This window comes from Coregonus lavaretus (genome assembly GCF_964263955.1).
Source record: "Coregonus lavaretus genome assembly, contig: HAP1_SCAFFOLD_819, whole genome shotgun sequence".
Lineage (NCBI taxonomy): Eukaryota > Metazoa > Chordata > Actinopteri > Salmoniformes > Salmonidae > Coregonus > Coregonus lavaretus.
Genome location: NW_028160043.1, coordinates 80,801 through 97,896, shown reverse-complemented (window position 1 = coordinate 97,896; position 17,096 = coordinate 80,801). Strand labels below are relative to the sequence as shown.

At 46.4% G+C, this 17,096-nt stretch overlaps 1 protein-coding gene and 1 long non-coding RNA gene across 5 annotated transcripts; one reads left to right on the top strand and one right to left on the bottom strand.

The window, feature by feature from the left end:
* Positions 1-8: 8 nt before the first annotated feature.
* LOC311122241 (poly(rC)-binding protein 2) lies at positions 9-16,348 on the top strand. Of its 4 annotated transcripts, none has more exons than XM_084196631.1 (12): positions 9-97; positions 1,507-1,645; positions 1,974-2,030; positions 2,140-2,256; positions 2,574-2,705; positions 3,229-3,357; positions 3,540-3,614; positions 5,854-5,895; positions 7,913-7,985; positions 8,352-8,407; positions 8,536-8,705; positions 15,071-16,348. In XM_084196631.1, the coding sequence occupies exons 2-12, from the start codon at positions 1,577-1,579 to the stop codon at positions 15,105-15,107; spliced, it is 957 nt and encodes a 318-aa protein (XP_084052757.1). In that variant the 5' UTR covers positions 9-97; positions 1,507-1,576; the 3' UTR covers positions 15,108-16,348. The 4 variants fall into 4 exon arrangements, with proteins under 4 accessions (XP_084052757.1, XP_084052755.1, XP_084052756.1 ...); XM_084196629.1 differs by having other exon boundaries at positions 7,886-7,985; XM_084196630.1 differs by having other exon boundaries at positions 3,229-3,363.
* LOC311122244 lies at positions 10,169-12,037 on the bottom strand. Its single transcript, XR_014612403.1, has 7 exons — positions 11,887-12,037; positions 11,781-11,854; positions 11,399-11,645; positions 10,929-11,332; positions 10,828-10,864; positions 10,443-10,689; positions 10,169-10,376 (listed from the first exon to the last, which is right to left on the bottom strand). It is a non-coding gene; the product is annotated as an uncharacterized lncRNA (long non-coding RNA).
* Positions 16,349-17,096: the final 748 nt, after the last annotated feature.

The following is a 17,096-nucleotide window of genomic DNA, read 5'->3' as shown; positions in this document are numbered from 1 at the left end:
AATCCTTTTAAAACTCTCCCCCGGGTTTCTACCCTCCCGAACCTCTCCCCTTCTACCCCACCCTCCCCCCGACAACACATCTCAAAACACGGATCAGGTAAGAATATTTAATCTATATATATTTGTGTGCAATAAAATGTAAAAGAAACGCACACCGCATCTTGCTAGCTAGCAGCACACACAGTCAGGCTTCACGTGAATTTGCCAGGCCGCACTACTATGCACGCAGCTCATAATAAAGCCAGCACGATCTTATTTATCAGTCAATTGGCTGCTATTTAAGCGTGTCGATTTGTAAATGATCAGTGTTCGGGTGTTTTGTAGCCGATATGAAACCGATGTATATTCTTGAAAAATTGCTAGCGTGAATGACAAATGGACAGTCATTCATACGATAAAGCTCCACATGCTCCCCATACGGATGCTAGCCACCCAGTTAGTATGCTACGCTAGGTCATAAAGATAGCTAGCTAGCTAAATGCTAGACTGGAGGGCGCCGGCCGGTTACTGGCTCAACGGCATGCAGCTAGTTATGAGTGAAGTTGAATTCATTGCAGCCAAGTAATCGGACACATTTACATTGTCCATTCATTCACGAACTTGAATAGCAAGTTTGTTTCGCTCGGGATTCACTCTTGGGACCATTTAACTAGCTCGTTAGTTAGCCTAACATGCTAGCTAGCGAAATGTATCTCTGTGTAGGTAGCCAGCTAAGTGTGCTAAGTTACTAGCAAGCTTCAAGATGCACGTGAACATGAATCATTGCTATGATGACCACTCCAACGAAGTTAGATTGTTACTTTTAGTCTAAAGGCAGGTTACTTTGCATGAATCATGATACAGTACTAATTATAATCATGCATGCAACAACCTCACACTAGAAGGCCCCATTCTTGTTAGCCAATCATATCTCAACTCCACACGATGCTACGGTGGAGTTGAGATACTTAGCTACGTTCTTGTTTTGCAAATGTATTCGTTTCCCTCTTATAATAATGGCAAATCAGTTTAGATCAGGTGTTATGCTTGTATAAGTGTCCACATAAATCTCCTCCATTGAACTAAAAGTAGCTACCGCTGAAAGAAACCTGACATTATGTGGATGGTTTCAGCAGCTTACTTGTAAACCATGGGTTCTTCTATTGTTTCAGTTTCCAGACCCAATTGAAAAAATGTAACCTCCTCCCATGACCCAATTTAAAAAGAAATTCTGTGTGATTTTATAGATGTATTCTCATAACTCGTGACCCACCTCTTACATGCCCAGGGCCCACTTGGTGTTCCGACCCATAGTTTAACAAACCCCGGTGTAAACAGTAATATGCTATCAAGTTTCTTGAGATCAATAGCTCGCTTGCTAATTGGTGTTAGCGTGCCAAGTCATAGGCTGATGGGTAAAAACCAAAACCCAGCGATGTACTCGATTGTTCTCCTGCCCTATACTCTCTTAACTCTTCTTCCTTTGCACTATTCTAAAATGTCTTACTGTTCTCGTCTGACCTCCAGATCCCACCTTTGTGACCAAAGACCCCAGTTTTGACCCCTCAGCAGCAGCTACTCCCATCCAGTGCTAGTTATGGACTCCGGTGTGATTGAAGGAGGACTCAATGTCACCCTCACCATTAGATTGCTGATGCACGGCAAGGTGAGTGACCTCCCACAGAAGGCGCGACTGAGTGTTAGCCCGCTGAGCTAAAGGCTAGGCAATGTCACCATGACCATTAGATTGCTGATGCACGGCAATGTGTGTGTGACCTCCCACAGCAGGTGACAGTAGGGTGCAACAAAAATGTTTTGGCCCGCTGAGCTAAAGCCTCTTAGACATTAGCTCGGGGAGCAAGCACAAGTCTTCAGGTCTCAGACCAGGTTACTCATTAAGCATGGTTCACCAAACCACCTCTATTAATGGTCCACATGCCTTTTTCACATTATCGGTTGGAATGATTATTCATTCATCTGTGTTTCTCTTTTAGGAAGTTGGAAGCATCATTGGCAAGAAAGGTGAATCTGTGAAGAAGATGAGAGAAGAGGTGAGAAGCACACACACACACACACATTTTTGTTTGTGCAGTTGCTGCCGCTGGAAAGTAAATTTTTCCTGATCGCCTAATTTCCCGTCTCCTCCCCTGTGGTGTCCAGAGCGGGGCTCGCATCAACATCTCAGAGGGGAACTGTCCTGAGAGGATCATCACTCTGGCAGGCCCCACCACCGCCATCTTCAAAGCATTCTCCATGATCATCGAAAAGCTGGAAGAGGTAACTTGTGGTAACACTGTCCTGGATTGGACAGATTGTTCATTTTGTCATTATGGCATCTGTATGAAATATGATGTTGCTACATCTCAGTCCAGCCAAGGCGCAGGATAGATGAACAGACTGGAGACGTGTTCAGCTGCTCTTAAAGAAAAAATTGAATTTTTTATTTATTTAACAATACCTCCGTTTTTTTTTTCTTTCAAGTTTTAGTTGTCCTCAGAGTGACTGAACACCTACACATCCATCTACTATTGTGGTTTAAAAGTGGAGCTGGAGAGTAAGTAATAACTTTATGAATCTCCCCTTGTGTCTCCCAGGATATCAGCAGCTCCATGACGAACAGCACGGCCACCAGCAAGCCCCCGGTCACCCTACGCATCGTGGTGCCAGCCAGCCAGTGTGGTTCCCTGATCGGCAAGGGAGGCTGTAAGATCAAAGAAATCAGAGAGGTTGGTGGAAGACCATGAATGATTATGTAGAATGGAATCCAACTAATGACCCCCTGATCGTCACTTGAAACTCAATCAATATAGAATCTCAGACATCTCAATTTAAAAAAAATCATAGTACATTGTAATGAAATTATCAACACCATACATAAAATGTATTTGTATAATACATTTTTAAAGATATATTAAAGCAATCGAAAACAGATATAATAGCTAAATGTTTTTATTGTTATGAGAACCATACACTGCCTGGCAGAGGCTTTGGTATTTAGGGATTCGATTCATTCTCCCAGTAACAGTAACACCGGTGGGTGGAGGGGTGGGTGGGTGGAGGTCTACTCTTTAGAAGCGATCAGTAACATAACAACAAAGTCTGGGGGAAAAGGATTTTAAAAACTTGGTGGTGAAAAGGCAAAAAAATCAATAAGACAATTTTGTTGAACTTACAAGGCTATTTGCACATTGTAGCAACTGAAGTCGACCAGTCAACCTGCATCTGTCTCTCTCTCTCTGTCCTCTCCAGTCGACAGGCGCTCAGGTTCAGGTGGCAGGAGACATGCTTCCTAACTCAACAGAACGGGCCATCACCATCGCAGGGACCCCCCAGTCCATTATCGAGTGTGTCAAGCAGATCTGCGTGGTTATGCTCGAGGTAAGTGTAAGTACTATCCTCAGATCATTCATCTATTTAATTCATCATAAATATACATTTTCTTAATTGAGAAATGACCCTTGCATTCTCTTTGGTAATAGTATCTCTTGTTCAATTCTACAAAAGGGTTTGTTGAATTAAACCCATTCTCCTTCTCTCCTCCCCTCTTGTGTGTCCTACAGTCTCCCCCTAAGGGGGTCACCATCCCATACCGACCCAAACCTTCAGGATCCCCTGTCATCTTCGCAGGAGGACAGGTATGTTTGCAAAAAATTTTTATTCAGGAGATCATTTGATCAACCTACCGGGGCTTGAAAGGCGATTGGGGGGTTGCTGGGAGAATAAAATGACGTGTAGTTGATCTATCATCTGTCCTTTTTATATTTTTACTGGGAAATTACAAGTTCAACAAAATTGTCTTATTGATTTTATGCCTTTTCCCCACCAAGTTTAATCATTTTCCCCAGACTTTGTTGTTATGTTACTGATGGGATCTAAAGAGTAGACCTCCACCCACCCTCCACCCACCCTCCCTCCACCCACCCACCCACCCTCCCTCCACCCTGTTTTCTGTGTTTTCGATTGCTTTAATATCTCTTGAAAATGTATCTTTCCAGATAATGTGGATACTTTGTACAAGAATACAACTTTCAAATGTAGTTACAGTGGGGAAAAAAAGTATTTAGTCAGCCACCAATTGTGCAAGTTCTCCCACTTAAAAAGATGAGAGAGGCCTGTAATTTTCATCATAGGTACACGTCAACTATGACAGACAAATTGAGAATTTTTTTTCCAGAAAATCACATTGTAGGATTTTTAATGAATTTATTTGCAAATTATGGTGGAAAATAAGTATTTGGTCAATAACAAAAGTTTCTCAATACTTTGTTATATACCCTTTGTTGGCAATGACACAGGTCAAACGTTTTCTGTAAGTCTTCACAAAGTTTTCACACACTGTTGCTGGTATTTTGGCCCATTCCTCCATGCAGATCTCCTCTAGAGCAGTGATGTTTTGGGGATGTCGCTGGGCAACACGGACTTTCAACTCCCTCCAAAGATTTTCTATGGGGTTGAGATCTGGAGACTGGCTAGGCCACTCCAGGACCTTGAAATGCTTCTTACGAAGCCACTCCTTCGTTGCCCGGGCGGTGTGTTTGGGATCATTGTCATGCTGAAAGACCCAGCCACATTTCATCTTCAATGCCCTTGCTGATGGAAGGAGGTTTTCACTCAAAATCTCACGATACATGGCCCCATTCATCCTTTCCTTTACACGGATCAGTCGTCCTGGTCCCTTTGCAGAAAAACAGCCCCAAAGCATGATGTTTCCACCCCCATGCTTCACAGTAGGTATGGTGTTCTTTGGATGCAACTCAGCATTCTTTGTCCTCCAAACACGATGAGTTGAGTTTTTACCAAAAAGTTATATTTTGGTTTCATCTGACCATATGACATTCTCCCAATCCTCTTCTGGATCATCCAAATGCACTCTAGCAAACTTCAGACGGGCCTGGACATGTACTGGCTTAAGCAGGGGGACACGTCTGGCACTGCAGAATTTGAGTCCCTGGCGGCGTAGTGTGTTACTGATGGTAGGCTTTGTTACTTTCGTCCCAGCTCTCTGCAGGTCATTCACTAGGTCCCCCCGTGTGGTTCTGGGATTTTTGCTCACCGTTCTTGTGATCATTTTGACCCCACGGGGTGAGATCTTGCGTGGAGCCCCAGATCGAGGGAGATTATCAGTGGTCTTGTATGTCTTCCATTTCCTAATAATTGCTCCCACAGTTGATTTCTTCAAACCAAGCTTTTTACCTATTGCAGATTCAGTCTTCCCAGCCTGCTGCAGGTCTACAATTTTGTTTCTGGTGTCCTTTGACAGCTCTTTGGTCTTGGCCATAGTGGAGTTTGGAGTGTGACTGTTTGAGGTTGTGGACAGGTGTCTTTTATACTGATAACAAGTTCAAACAGGTGCCATTAATACAGGTAACGAGTGGAGGACAGAGGAGCCTCTTAAAGAAGAAGTTACAGGTCTGTGAGAGCCAGAAATCTTGCTTGTTTGTAGGTGACCAAATACTTATTTTCCACCATAATTTGCAAATAAATTCATTAAAAATCCCACAATGTGATTTTCTGGATTTTTTTTCCTCAATTTGTCTGTCATAGTTGACGTGTACCTATGATGGAAATTACAGGCCTCTCTCATCTTTTTAAGTGGGAGAACTTGCACAATTGGTGGCTGACTAAATACTTTTTTCCCCCACTGTATAAAGAGAGTTCAGAGGTGGTCGTGGTAGTATGAGTGTTTCCCAAATGGCACCTTATTCCCTTTATAGTGCACTACTTTAGACCAGGGGTTGTGGTCACAAGTAGTGCACTGAAGTGAATAGGCTGCCATTTGGGACGCGGCCTGTGTGTGTAGAAGCACAAGCGGCTCTTGTGGCTGTGAGTCGAGATGTTGATGGGATGCCTATGAACACTTTGTTGTTGTTTCAGGCATACGCCGTTCAAGGACAACATGCCATACCCCAGCCAGATGTAAGTGATGTTCTGTTGTCACCTTTCCATTGCTGCTTCCGGTGTTCCTATCCTCTCTGACCTACCATGCCCTCTCTACGCTCACTGTGCTTCAATATGCTCCCTATCCTACCAACCCTACAATACCTGTCCTCCCTACCAACCCTTCTCCACCCTACAATACCTATCCTCCCTACCAACCCTTCTCTACCCTACAATACCTGTCCTCCCTACCAACCCTTCTCTACCCTACAATACCTGTCCTCCCTACCAACCCTTCTCTACAATACCTATCCTCCCTACCAACCCTTCTCTACAATACCTATCCTCCCTACCAACCCTTCTCTACAATACCTATCCTCCCTACCAACCCTTCTCTACCCTACAATACCTGTCCTCCCTACCAACCCTTCTCTACCCTACAATACCTGTCCTCCCTACCAACCCTTCTCTACAATACCTGTCCTCCCTACCAACCCTTCTCTACAATACCTGTCCTCCCTACCAACCCTTCTCTACCCTACAATACCTGTCCTCACTACCAACCCTTCTCTACAATACCTGTCCTCCCTACCAACCCTTCTCTACAATACCTGTCCTCCCTACCAACCCTTCTCTACCCTACAATACCTGTCCTCACTACCAACCCTTCTCTACAATACCTGTCCTCCCTACCAACCCTTCTCTACCCTACAATACCTGTCCTCCCTACCAACCCTTCTCTACCCTACAATACATATCCTCCCTACCAACCCTTCTCTGCAATACCTATCCTCCCTACCAACCCTTCTCTACCCGACAATACCTGTGCTCCCTACCAACCCTTCTCTACAATACCTGTCCTCCCTACCAACCCTTCTCTACCCTACAAACCTGTCCTCCCTACCAACCCTTCTCTACAATACCTATCCTCCCTACCAACCCTTCTCTACAATACCTGTCCTCCCTACCAACCCTTCTCTACAATACCTGTCCTCCCTACCAACCCTTCTCTACAATACCTGTCCTCCCTACCAACCCTTCTCTACAATACCTATCCTCCCTACCAACCCTTCTCTACCCTACAATACCTATCCTCCCTACCAACCCTTCTCTACCCTACAATACCTGTCCTCACTACCAACCCTTCTCTACAATACCTGTCCTCCCTACCAACCCTTCTCTACCCTACAATACCTGTCCTCCCTACCAACCCTTCTCTACCCTACAATACATATCCTCCCTACCAACCCTTCTCTACAATACCTGTCCTCCCTACCAACCCTTCTCTACCCTACAATACCTGTCTTCCCTACCAACCCTTCTCTACAATACCTATCCTCCCTACCAACCCTTCTCTACAATACCTGTCCTCCCTACCATCAAGTGTATTAACAGTTTGCTGTATATTAACAGTTGTCTAGTGAATTAACAGGTTGCTGGTGCATTAACAACTCACATCCTCAGCATATCACTATGGGTTTAGGATTGAGGTGTTAGTTTAGGATAAGCCTTGTATTACTGTCTCAGTGATACTGTGTTGATTATACCATGGCCCTGGTTGGTTTTGGTAGGGGCCACGAGAGATCTCCTACTACATACGTAGTGTCCTATCCATCTGCCAGAAGACTGCAAGCAAACATTCCAAACTGAGTCCGAGTTCTCCTGAGCTACAGTGGAAAGACCATGGGGGTATAAATGAATAAAACGAAGAATGATTCCACAAGCCACACCACAATGGTCCATTTTAGAGCAATAGTTTTAGGAGAAGACGGGCTAACTGGTCAAGACAACTGGGTCTTGTTCATTAGCGCATGCCGGTGCATTGCAACAGAAAAGGTTTTACCAATCGTAAAATGAGCATTTCTTAGTCCCTCCCTGTTTCCATTTGGTTCCTAAAGGACACGACTCCAACTGCTATTATGCGTGTCTGAATGGTGAATGAAATGGTTTCGGTACTGTACTGACCATGCTTCTTTTACCGTCTCTTTCCTTTTCCGTTTCTCTCTCCCCCCCCCTCTTGCTCTCACAGTCTTCCTCTGCCTCCATCTCTCCACAGCTCACCAAGCTACACCAGCTAGCAATGCAGCAGAGTCCCTTTCCCATGGCCCCCAACAACCAGGGCTTCCAAGGTACTAGGGACTTAACCATACAATCCTTTTTAAAGAAAATATAAAAGGTTCTTGAAACCGCTGCGCTCAGAACTGGTGTGTGGACCAAAATGAGATCAGTCGTAGGTTTCACTCAGTTATTTGCTGTTTTTAAAAATTTTAAATTTTTAATTCATTCATTGAGACAACAGGTGTGAAAGACAAATGTTTTGGCTGTTAGGCCATCGCTAGTGTGTCACACTGATAAAAAAAAAGGAATCCTTGACAAAAACATTTTGTTGTAATGAACATGCCACCTCAATAATGGTGTTTAAATATAATGAATATGTTCCTCTTGGTCCTGGTTGTTTATTTATACATATTTGTATTTTTGTGTTGTTGATTTAGGAGGGATGGATGCCTCTGCCCAAACTAGCTCCCATGAGATGACCATTCCAAATGATGTAAGTATTTCCACAGTGATGACTCTGACCCTTCCCATTTCCATCAAGTGATTGGACAGTTCACACTATCAAATCAAATCCACTCTAGTTGGTTGGCTTAATTGACTTCCTGGTTCTCTCTCCCCTAGTTGATTGGCTGCATCATCGGTCGCCAGGGTTCTAAGATCAATGAGATCCGGCAGATGTCGGGTGCCCAGATAAAGATAGCCAACCCCGTGGAGGGCTCCGCGGACAGACAGGTCACCATCACTGGTTCCGCCGCCTCCATCAGCCTGGCAGAGTACCTCATCAACGCCAGGTCAGACACAACATCACAGTTACAACAAGCTTTTTAACCAACTACCATCTGTTGTCCTTCTAGAGTCAGGGGGATAGATCAACTTGGCGTTGCAAAATTCCAGAAAAGTTCCCAAAATTCCTAGGATGGAGGTTTCCCCAATTGGAGGACCTTCCTGCATGTTCCCTCCTGGTTCCTGGAATCCTCCAACCCGTGGACTTCGGGTTCTGGGACATTCTTTGATTTTTGGTGTCTGGTCCTGGATCACCACAGTTGGTTGGTGCAGCGGGCTTTTGATCTGGCCCAACACTAACTAACACGGAGCTGGGTTGGAACAAAAGCCTGCCGCTCCCCAGAACTGGAGTAGCCTAGTATTCTACCATGCCCCTTTTGGTATTTTCTGTAGAACAGAGAATCCACCCACCACCCTACACCACTGTACTTGGGCCGTTGACATTTGGGCGCCTCCCAGTCCATCTGCCTACAGTACAATGTGTTCAGTGTTTTGTGTTCGACTGACTGCCTAACCTCCTCCACCAACCTCTATATCATGTACTGTTATTGTACTGGCTCACTGCTGAATAGTTTAGTGTGTTTGTGGGGATCAGTTTAAACAAGACAATGCACATAATCACTCATCTTGATCACATAATGAGTAGGTATTTGGAATTCAAGGTGATTTGTAGATCAGCGATTCTGCGCAGTCCGGCTGCAACATTGTCTATCTCAAACACGCACATTGTCTCTTGAAACATGAGTCAGACTTCTAATGATGTCATCTCCCCGTGTACTCACTGGTGGCTACTATGCCTAGTTCTCCTATTGCCTTGTCTATCAGACTCTCACCCCCTCCTGACTGTCAGTCTGTCTGTTACCCCCTCACCCCCTCCTGACTGTCAGTCTGTTACCCCCTCACCCCCTCATGACTGTCAGTCTGTCTGTTACCCCTCCTCTCCCCCCTGACTGTCAGTCTGTCTGATACCCCTCCTCTCCCTCCTGACTATCAGTCTGTCTGTTAGTCCTCCTCTCCCTCCTGACTGTCAGTCTGTCTGTTACCCCTCCTCTCCCCCCTGACTGTCAGTTTGTCTGTTACCCCTCCTCTCCCTCCTGACTGTCAGTCTGTCTGTTACCTCTCCTCTCCCTCCTGACTGTCAGTCTGTCTGTTACCCCTCCTCTCCCTCCTGACTGTCAGTCTGTCTGTTAGTCCTCCTCTCCCTCCTGACTGTCAGTCTGTCTGTTACCCCTCCTCTCCCCCCTGACTGTCAGTTTGTCTGTTACCCCTCCTCTCCCTCCTGACTGTCAGTCTGTCTGTTACCCCTCCTCTCCCTCCTGACTGTCAGTCTGTCTGTTACCCCTCCTCTCCTCCTGACTGTCAGTCTGTCTGTTACCCCTCCTCTCCCTCCCTGACTGTCAGTCTGTCTGTTACCCCTCCTCTCCCTCCCTGACTGTCAGTCTGTCTGTTACCCCTCCTCTCCCCGCTGACTGTCAGTCTGTCTGTTACCCCTCCTCTCCCCGCTGACTGTCAGTCTGTCTGTTACCCCTCCTCTCCCTCCTGACTGTCAGTCTGTCTGTTACCCCTCCTCTCCCTCCTGACTGTCAGTCTGTCTGTTACCCCTCCTCTCCCTCCCTGACTGTCAGTCTGTCTGTTACCCCTCCTCTCCCTCCTGACTGTCAGTCTGTCTGTTACCCCTCCTCTCCCTCCTGACTGTCAGTCTGTCTATGTTACCTCTCCCCCCTGACTGTCAGTCTGTCTGTTACCTCTCCCTCCTGACTGTCAGTCTGTCTGTTACCCCTCCTCTCCTCCTGACTGTCAGTCTGTCTGTTACCCCTCCTCTCCCTCCTGACTGTCAGTCTGTCTGTTACCTCTCCCTCCTGACTGTCAGTTTGTCTGTTACCCCTCCTCTCCCCCCTGACTGTCAGTCTGTCTGTTACCCCTCCTCTCCTCCTGACTGTCAGTCTGTCTGTTACCCCTCCTCTCCCTCCTGACTGTCAGTCTGTCTGTTACCTCTCCCTCCTGACTGTCAGTCTGTCTGTTACCTCTCCCTCCTGACTGTCAGTTTGTCTGTTACCCCTCCTCTCCCCCCTGACTGTCAGTTTGTCTGTTACCCCTCCTCTCCCCCCTGACTGTCAGTCTGTCTGTTACCCCTCCTCTCCCTCCTGACTGTCAGTCTGTCTGTTACCTCTCCCTCCTGACTGTCAGTCTGTCTGTTACCTCTCCCCCCTGACTGTCAGTTTGTCTGTTACCCCTCCTCTCCCTCCTGACTGTCAGTCTGTCTGTTACCCCTCCTCTCCCTCCCTGACTGTCAGTCTGTCTGTTACCCCTCCTCTCCCTCCTGACTGTCAGTCTGTCTGTTACCCCTCCTCTCCCTCCTGACTGTCAGTCTGTCTGTTACCTCTCCCTCCTGACTGTCAGTCTGTCTGTTACCCCTCCTCTCCCTCCTGACTGTCAGTCTGTCTGTTACCCCTCCTCTCCCTCCTGACTGTCAGTCTGTCTGTTACCTCTCCCCCCCTGACTGTCAGTCTGTCTGTTAGTCCTCCTCTCCCTCCTGACTGTCAGTCTGTCTGTTACCCCTCCTCTCCCTCCTGACTGTCAGTCTGTCTGTTACCCCTCCTCTCCCTCCTGACTGTCAGTCTGTCTGTTACCCCTCCTCTCCCTCCTGACTGTCAGTCTGTCTATGTTACCTCTCCCCCCTGACTGTCAGTCTGTCTGTTACCTCTCCCTCCTGACTGTCAGTCTGTCTGTTACCCCTCCTCTCCTCCTGACTGTCAGTCTGTCTGTTACCCCTCCTCTCCCTCCTGACTGTCAGTCTGTCTGTTACCTCTCCCTCCTGACTGTCAGTTTGTCTGTTACCCCTCCTCTCCCCCCTGACTGTCAGTCTGTCTGTTACCCCTCCTCTCCTCCTGACTGTCAGTCTGTCTGTTACCCCTCCTCTCCCTCCTGACTGTCAGTCTGTCTGTTACCTCTCCCTCCTGACTGTCAGTCTGTCTGTTACCTCTCCCTCCTGACTGTCAGTTTGTCTGTTACCCCTCCTCTCCCCCCTGACTGTCAGTCTGTCTGTTACCCCTCCTCTCCCTGACTGTCAGTCTGTCTGTTACCCCTCCTCTCCCTCCTGACTGTCAGTCTGTCTGTTACCCCTCCTCTCCCTCCTGACTGTCAGTCTGTCTGTTACCTCTCCCTCCTGACTGTCAGTCTGTCTGTTACCCCTCCTCTCCCTCCTGACTGTCAGTCTGTCTGTTACCTCTCCCCCCTGACTGTCAGTCTGTCTGTTAGTCCTCCTCTCCCTCCTGACTGTCAGTCTGTCTGTTACCCCTCCTCTCCCTCCTGACTGTCAGTCTGTCTGTTACCCCTCCTCTCCCTCCCTCCTGTCAGTCTGTCTGTTACCCCTCCTCTCCCTCCTGACTGTCAGTCTGTCTGTTACCCCTCCTCTCCCTCCCTCCTGTCAGTCTGTCTGTTACACCTCCTCTCCCTCCTGACTGTCAGTCTGTCTGTTACCCCTCCTCTCCCCCCTGACTGTCAGTCTGTCTGTTATCCCTCCTCTCCCTCCTGACTGTCAGTCTGTCTGTTACCCCTCCTCTCCCCCCTGACTGTCAGTCTGTCTGTTACCTCTCCTCTCCCTCCCTGACTGTCAGTCTGTCTGTTACCCCTCCTCTCCCTCCTGACTGTCAGTCTGTCTGTTACCCCTCCTCTCCCTCCTGACTGTCTGTCTGTCTGTCTGTTACCCCTCCTCTCCCTCCTGACTGTCAGTCTGTCTGTTACCCCTCCTCTCCCCCCTGACTGTCAGTCTGTCTGTTACCCCTCCTCTCCCTCCTGACTGTCAGTCTGTCTGTTACCTCTCCCCCCTGACTGTCAGTCTGTCTGTTACCTCTCCCTCCTGACTGTCAGTCTGTCTGTTACCCCTCCTCTCCCTCCTGACTGTCAGTCTGTCTGTTACCCCTCCTCTCCCTCCTGACTGTCAGTCTGTCTGTTACCCCTCCTCTCCCTCCTGACTGTCAGTCTGTCTGTTACCCCTCCTCTCCCTCCTGACTGTCAGTCTGTCTGTTACCCCTCCTCTCCCTCCTGACTGTCAGTCTGTCTGTTACCCCTCCTGACTGTCAGTCTGTTACCCCTCCTGACTGTCAGTCTGTCTGTTACCCCTCCTCTCCCTCCTGACTGTCAGTCTGTCTGTTACCCCTCCTCTCCCTCCTGACTGTCAGTCTGTCTGTTACCCCTCCTCTCCCCGCTGACTGTCAGTCTGTCTATGTTACCTCTCCCCGCTGACTGTCAGTCTGTCTATGTTACCTCTCCCCCCTGACTGTCAGTCTGTCTGTTACCCCTCCTGACTGTCAGTCTGTCTGTTACCCCTCCTGACTGTCAGTCTGTTACCCCTCCTCTCCCTCCTGACTGTCAGTCTGTCTGTTACCCCTCCTCTCCCTCCTGACTGTCAGTCTGTCTGTTACCCCTCCTCTCCCTCCTGACTGTCAGTCTGTCTGTTACCCCTCCTCTCCCTCCTGACTGTCAGTCTGTCTGTTACCCCTCCTCTCCCCGCTGACTGTCAGTCTGTTACCTCCTCCCTCCATACCCACCAGCCTGTCCTGTAACCTCCCTCCCTCCCTCCCCACCAGCCTGTCCTGTAACCTCCCTCCCTCCCTCCCCACCAGCCTGTCCTGTAACCTCCCTCCCCACCAGCCTGTCCTGTAACCTCCCTCCCTCCCCACCAGCCTGTCCTGTAACCTCCCTCCCTCCCTCCCCACCAGCCTGTCCTGTAACCTCCCTCCCCACCAGCCTGTCCTGTAACCGTCCCGACTGTCCCTCTTTTTCCTTCTTGTCTCTGTTGTTTCTACAGCGTAGAGTCCTCTAAACCCTCCTCCTCGAACCCTGAACAGACCCACAGCACCAGCCTCCTCTGCCCTCCTCTTCTCTTCACTACTACCACCTCCTCTCCTGCTGCTACCTCCTCTACTGCTTCCTCCTCCTCCTCTTCTTCCTCCTGTTTGGCGCCCCCTTCCTCCATCTCTCTGTCCTTGTTGGTTCCTCCTGGCGCTCCCTCCCCCTCTGACTCCTCCCTCCCCCCCAGCTCCCCTACTGTCTCCAGTCTGCTCAGTCTTAAGCCCCTCCCCCTCCTGGCCCTCCATGTTGTCTCCTCCAGTAAACCCGCCCACTCAGCCAATCCTGAGCCAAAGCTCTCCTCAGAGCTGGGCTCCAAGTCTAAGAGGCGAAGGCTTTCCCCCTACTAACACTACAGCCATAGTAGAAGTACAGACATGAAGTACGTCCCAAATAACACTCTATTCCCTATATAGTGTGCTACTTTTGACCAGGGCCCTATGCGGAATAGGGTGCCATTTGGGACGTAATCAAGCTTAGTATTGTCTGTACTGAGTCCTGCTCTGCTGTTGTACCTGGCTGTGCATCATGCTTCTTAACTTTTTTAAAGTAAAAAAATAAAGAAGCCACACAAAAAAAAAAAGCTAAATGCCCAGATATGGCATGAGGTCTCGTCCATGTGTTGTGGGTCCACTGCTTGGTTTGTCACCTTCCCCAAGGACTCTTGAGTCCCTGATATTTCTATCAGCATGGACACTGTTCTCAGACTGACACATTTCTTGACTAATTAAAAGCTTTTGATTGGTTTTCTCTTCTTGCTGTGAGCTCAGGTAACACCTCTCATGCCATAATAATATAATCATATTAAGATCTCAAACTGTATTATTTCATTTATTTGAGGAAAATATCTGAATGTGGACTTTGACATACCTGGGTATTATCTGTGGGAGCTGGTTACATTTGTTGTGAACTGTTTTATTATAATGCTGATATCCTTGTTTTAACACGTTCGGTGTCAAATGTTTGATGTTAAACTAGTCTCACTGGGGCGCCATGATCACGTTTAATAGTTTATCCTCGGGTATCGTATGTTATCTAATTAAATCCCCCTCCTCATTATGAGTCATTGGACCTGTACAACTTCAGGAAAGTGATGTCATCGTAACTAAAGTAGTTAACAACGATTTGAATCGAGCCATAGACCTCTACTGCTATGGCTATAGTCTGTTTAGCAGAGCTCAACTGCTGCTCTCTGCTGCTTTACGACCCATTTTAGTACTGGTCAGAAGTCAGTGACAACAATTAAGAGGACAGGAAAGAAGTTGAATACATTGTTTAGGACTTGGGATGTGATGTCAAGGAAATGGCATTCCTCTCAGCTGTTTTGGTATGTTAATCTACAGACGGGGTTTGTTTCTATTGGGTAGATGTTTCTGCATTGTGAATCGTAAGAAGCTTCGGTGAGGTTTGTAAAAGGTTTAAATTGTAAAAAGGTTTTTATCGTGTGTGTGTGATCTGATTTGGAACACACAGCTTGGCTTATTGTCTCCCCCTTTCGATCTCTCAATGTGTCTCTCTCCAGGCTCTCATCCGAAGCGACAGGACTGGCGGCCAACTGATAGAACAGACTACATAGATCTGATCTGCACTAACCCCCCTCCCCACTTTTTACCTTCTACCACCCATCGATCCATCACTCGGCTCTCCTTTAAAGTGGTCAATGCAACTATCCAACTTAGTTTTTACCTTTTTTTTTTTTTTTTTTTTTGTTGTTAAAAAATCACCACCCACCAGATTTTTTTATTTAATTTGATCTGAATTCATTGTTTTTACGAAGAAAACAATGAGGTTTTTAAGTCCCTGTTGGAAGTTTTTAAAGATTTATTCATAGATAAATAAATTTGGCGATGGAAAGCTCTCCTAGTCTTTCTTTATACTGTCACGACTAGAGGAGAATAATCTGAAGGTTTAATTCTGTAAAAGTTCAATTTTTGTTTTCTTTAAAAAGGAAAAGGGGAAAAAAAACGAAAAATAAATCTCGAAAATAAAAATAGATTGACTGTTTCCCTGCATATTTAAACCCCCTCCCCCATTCCCTAGTCATTTTATCCATTTGAATATCTGCAAAAACTCACCTTGGTTTAATGTTCATCACCAAAGGGGGAATATGGAGCTTGTGCTATCGTCACTGCTGGTATTTTGGGTATGACAAACATCTCTAACAGTACTAGAAGACGTGGATATTGCATTAATGGAAAATACTTTAAAACCGGCGTGCAAACACATTTCACCTGAAACTTTTTGTTTCCGTGTCATTCCTAAGTTTCTACCTTTCCTTTTACCCCGTGTCATATGTTCAGGGTGTGTCCCAAATTGCACACTAGTCCCTATATAGTGCACTATAAACGCAATAGGGTGCCATTTGGGACGTCGACTATATTGCTGGGGTCGGGAGGTTGTTGGGGTTCGGCTCGAGGGCTAGGAAGTAGAGGACAATCCTCGTTTTTCTTTAAAGACTGATAATACCACAAAAATAGTTGGAATATTTGTTTTAAATTGTTTCTTTTTTATTTACCAAAGGGGATAGAGTTCTGAATAATGACAGGCGTGTGTGTCTAAGTGTGCGGAGAGAAACTAAGATATTATGGATGGTCGTTAAGCTGAAACTAAGACAACGAAAAGGGCGATTTAAATTAGTTAACACTAGTTTCCTGCTCTTTGCTGAAGTCAGATTTTATTTTTTATTATTTGCAGGAAATAAACCTTTTGTGCACGTTTTTGGAAAGACTGTAGACCTGGGTGCCACCACATTGTTAAAATAAACTACAGAAATAAAGATGTGAAATGCTCAAACTACAAATTCTCTGTCTTTGTGTTGCTTCATGGTGTGTGTGTGTGTGTGGGGGGTTTTGGGGATGACTAATAGACTTCATAAAGGCTATTTCCATTTCACAATGAACTCTTATTCTACTCTGCACTCTGACGTTCTTTGGAATGGTACCTGCTATGCTTTTATGAAAACCTATACAAATCATTCAGCATTAAAAACTGAAACGCCAACATTGCCAGTTTTTGAACAGTGAGTTTTTTTTATTTCTTAATTTGTTTCTTAAATATATTTATTGTACACAGATACAATACATAATGCAATATAAAAACAAACTGTTATTTTTTTTATTTTTTATAAATGAGTCTGTTTCTGATTCAGCATTACGGAAACAAGCCTGATCCCAGATCTGTTTATGCGGTCTTGCCAAACATTTGTGCACCTGACAATGACCATAGGAGTTAGTAAGACAATACAAACAAACATATCTGGGACCAGGCTAATTCGGAAAAACATACAAGAATGACCCTCTATTTCTCCAGTCACCAGAGGGCATTGGTCTTTTGCTGTATTGGCAACAAAACAATTATTTATCTGTTTGACTGATGACACATGTCTGGATGACATCCAAGCATAAGACCTAGTAGTTATATAGTTAATGCTAGACTTGAGGGGACAGAATACATTCTGAGATCTGAACATTCAAAATAAACACTATAAAACCTTAAGATATTAAGGAGCTGCCATTTTATAGCTTATCAAATGGAACCTGCCGAGTCAT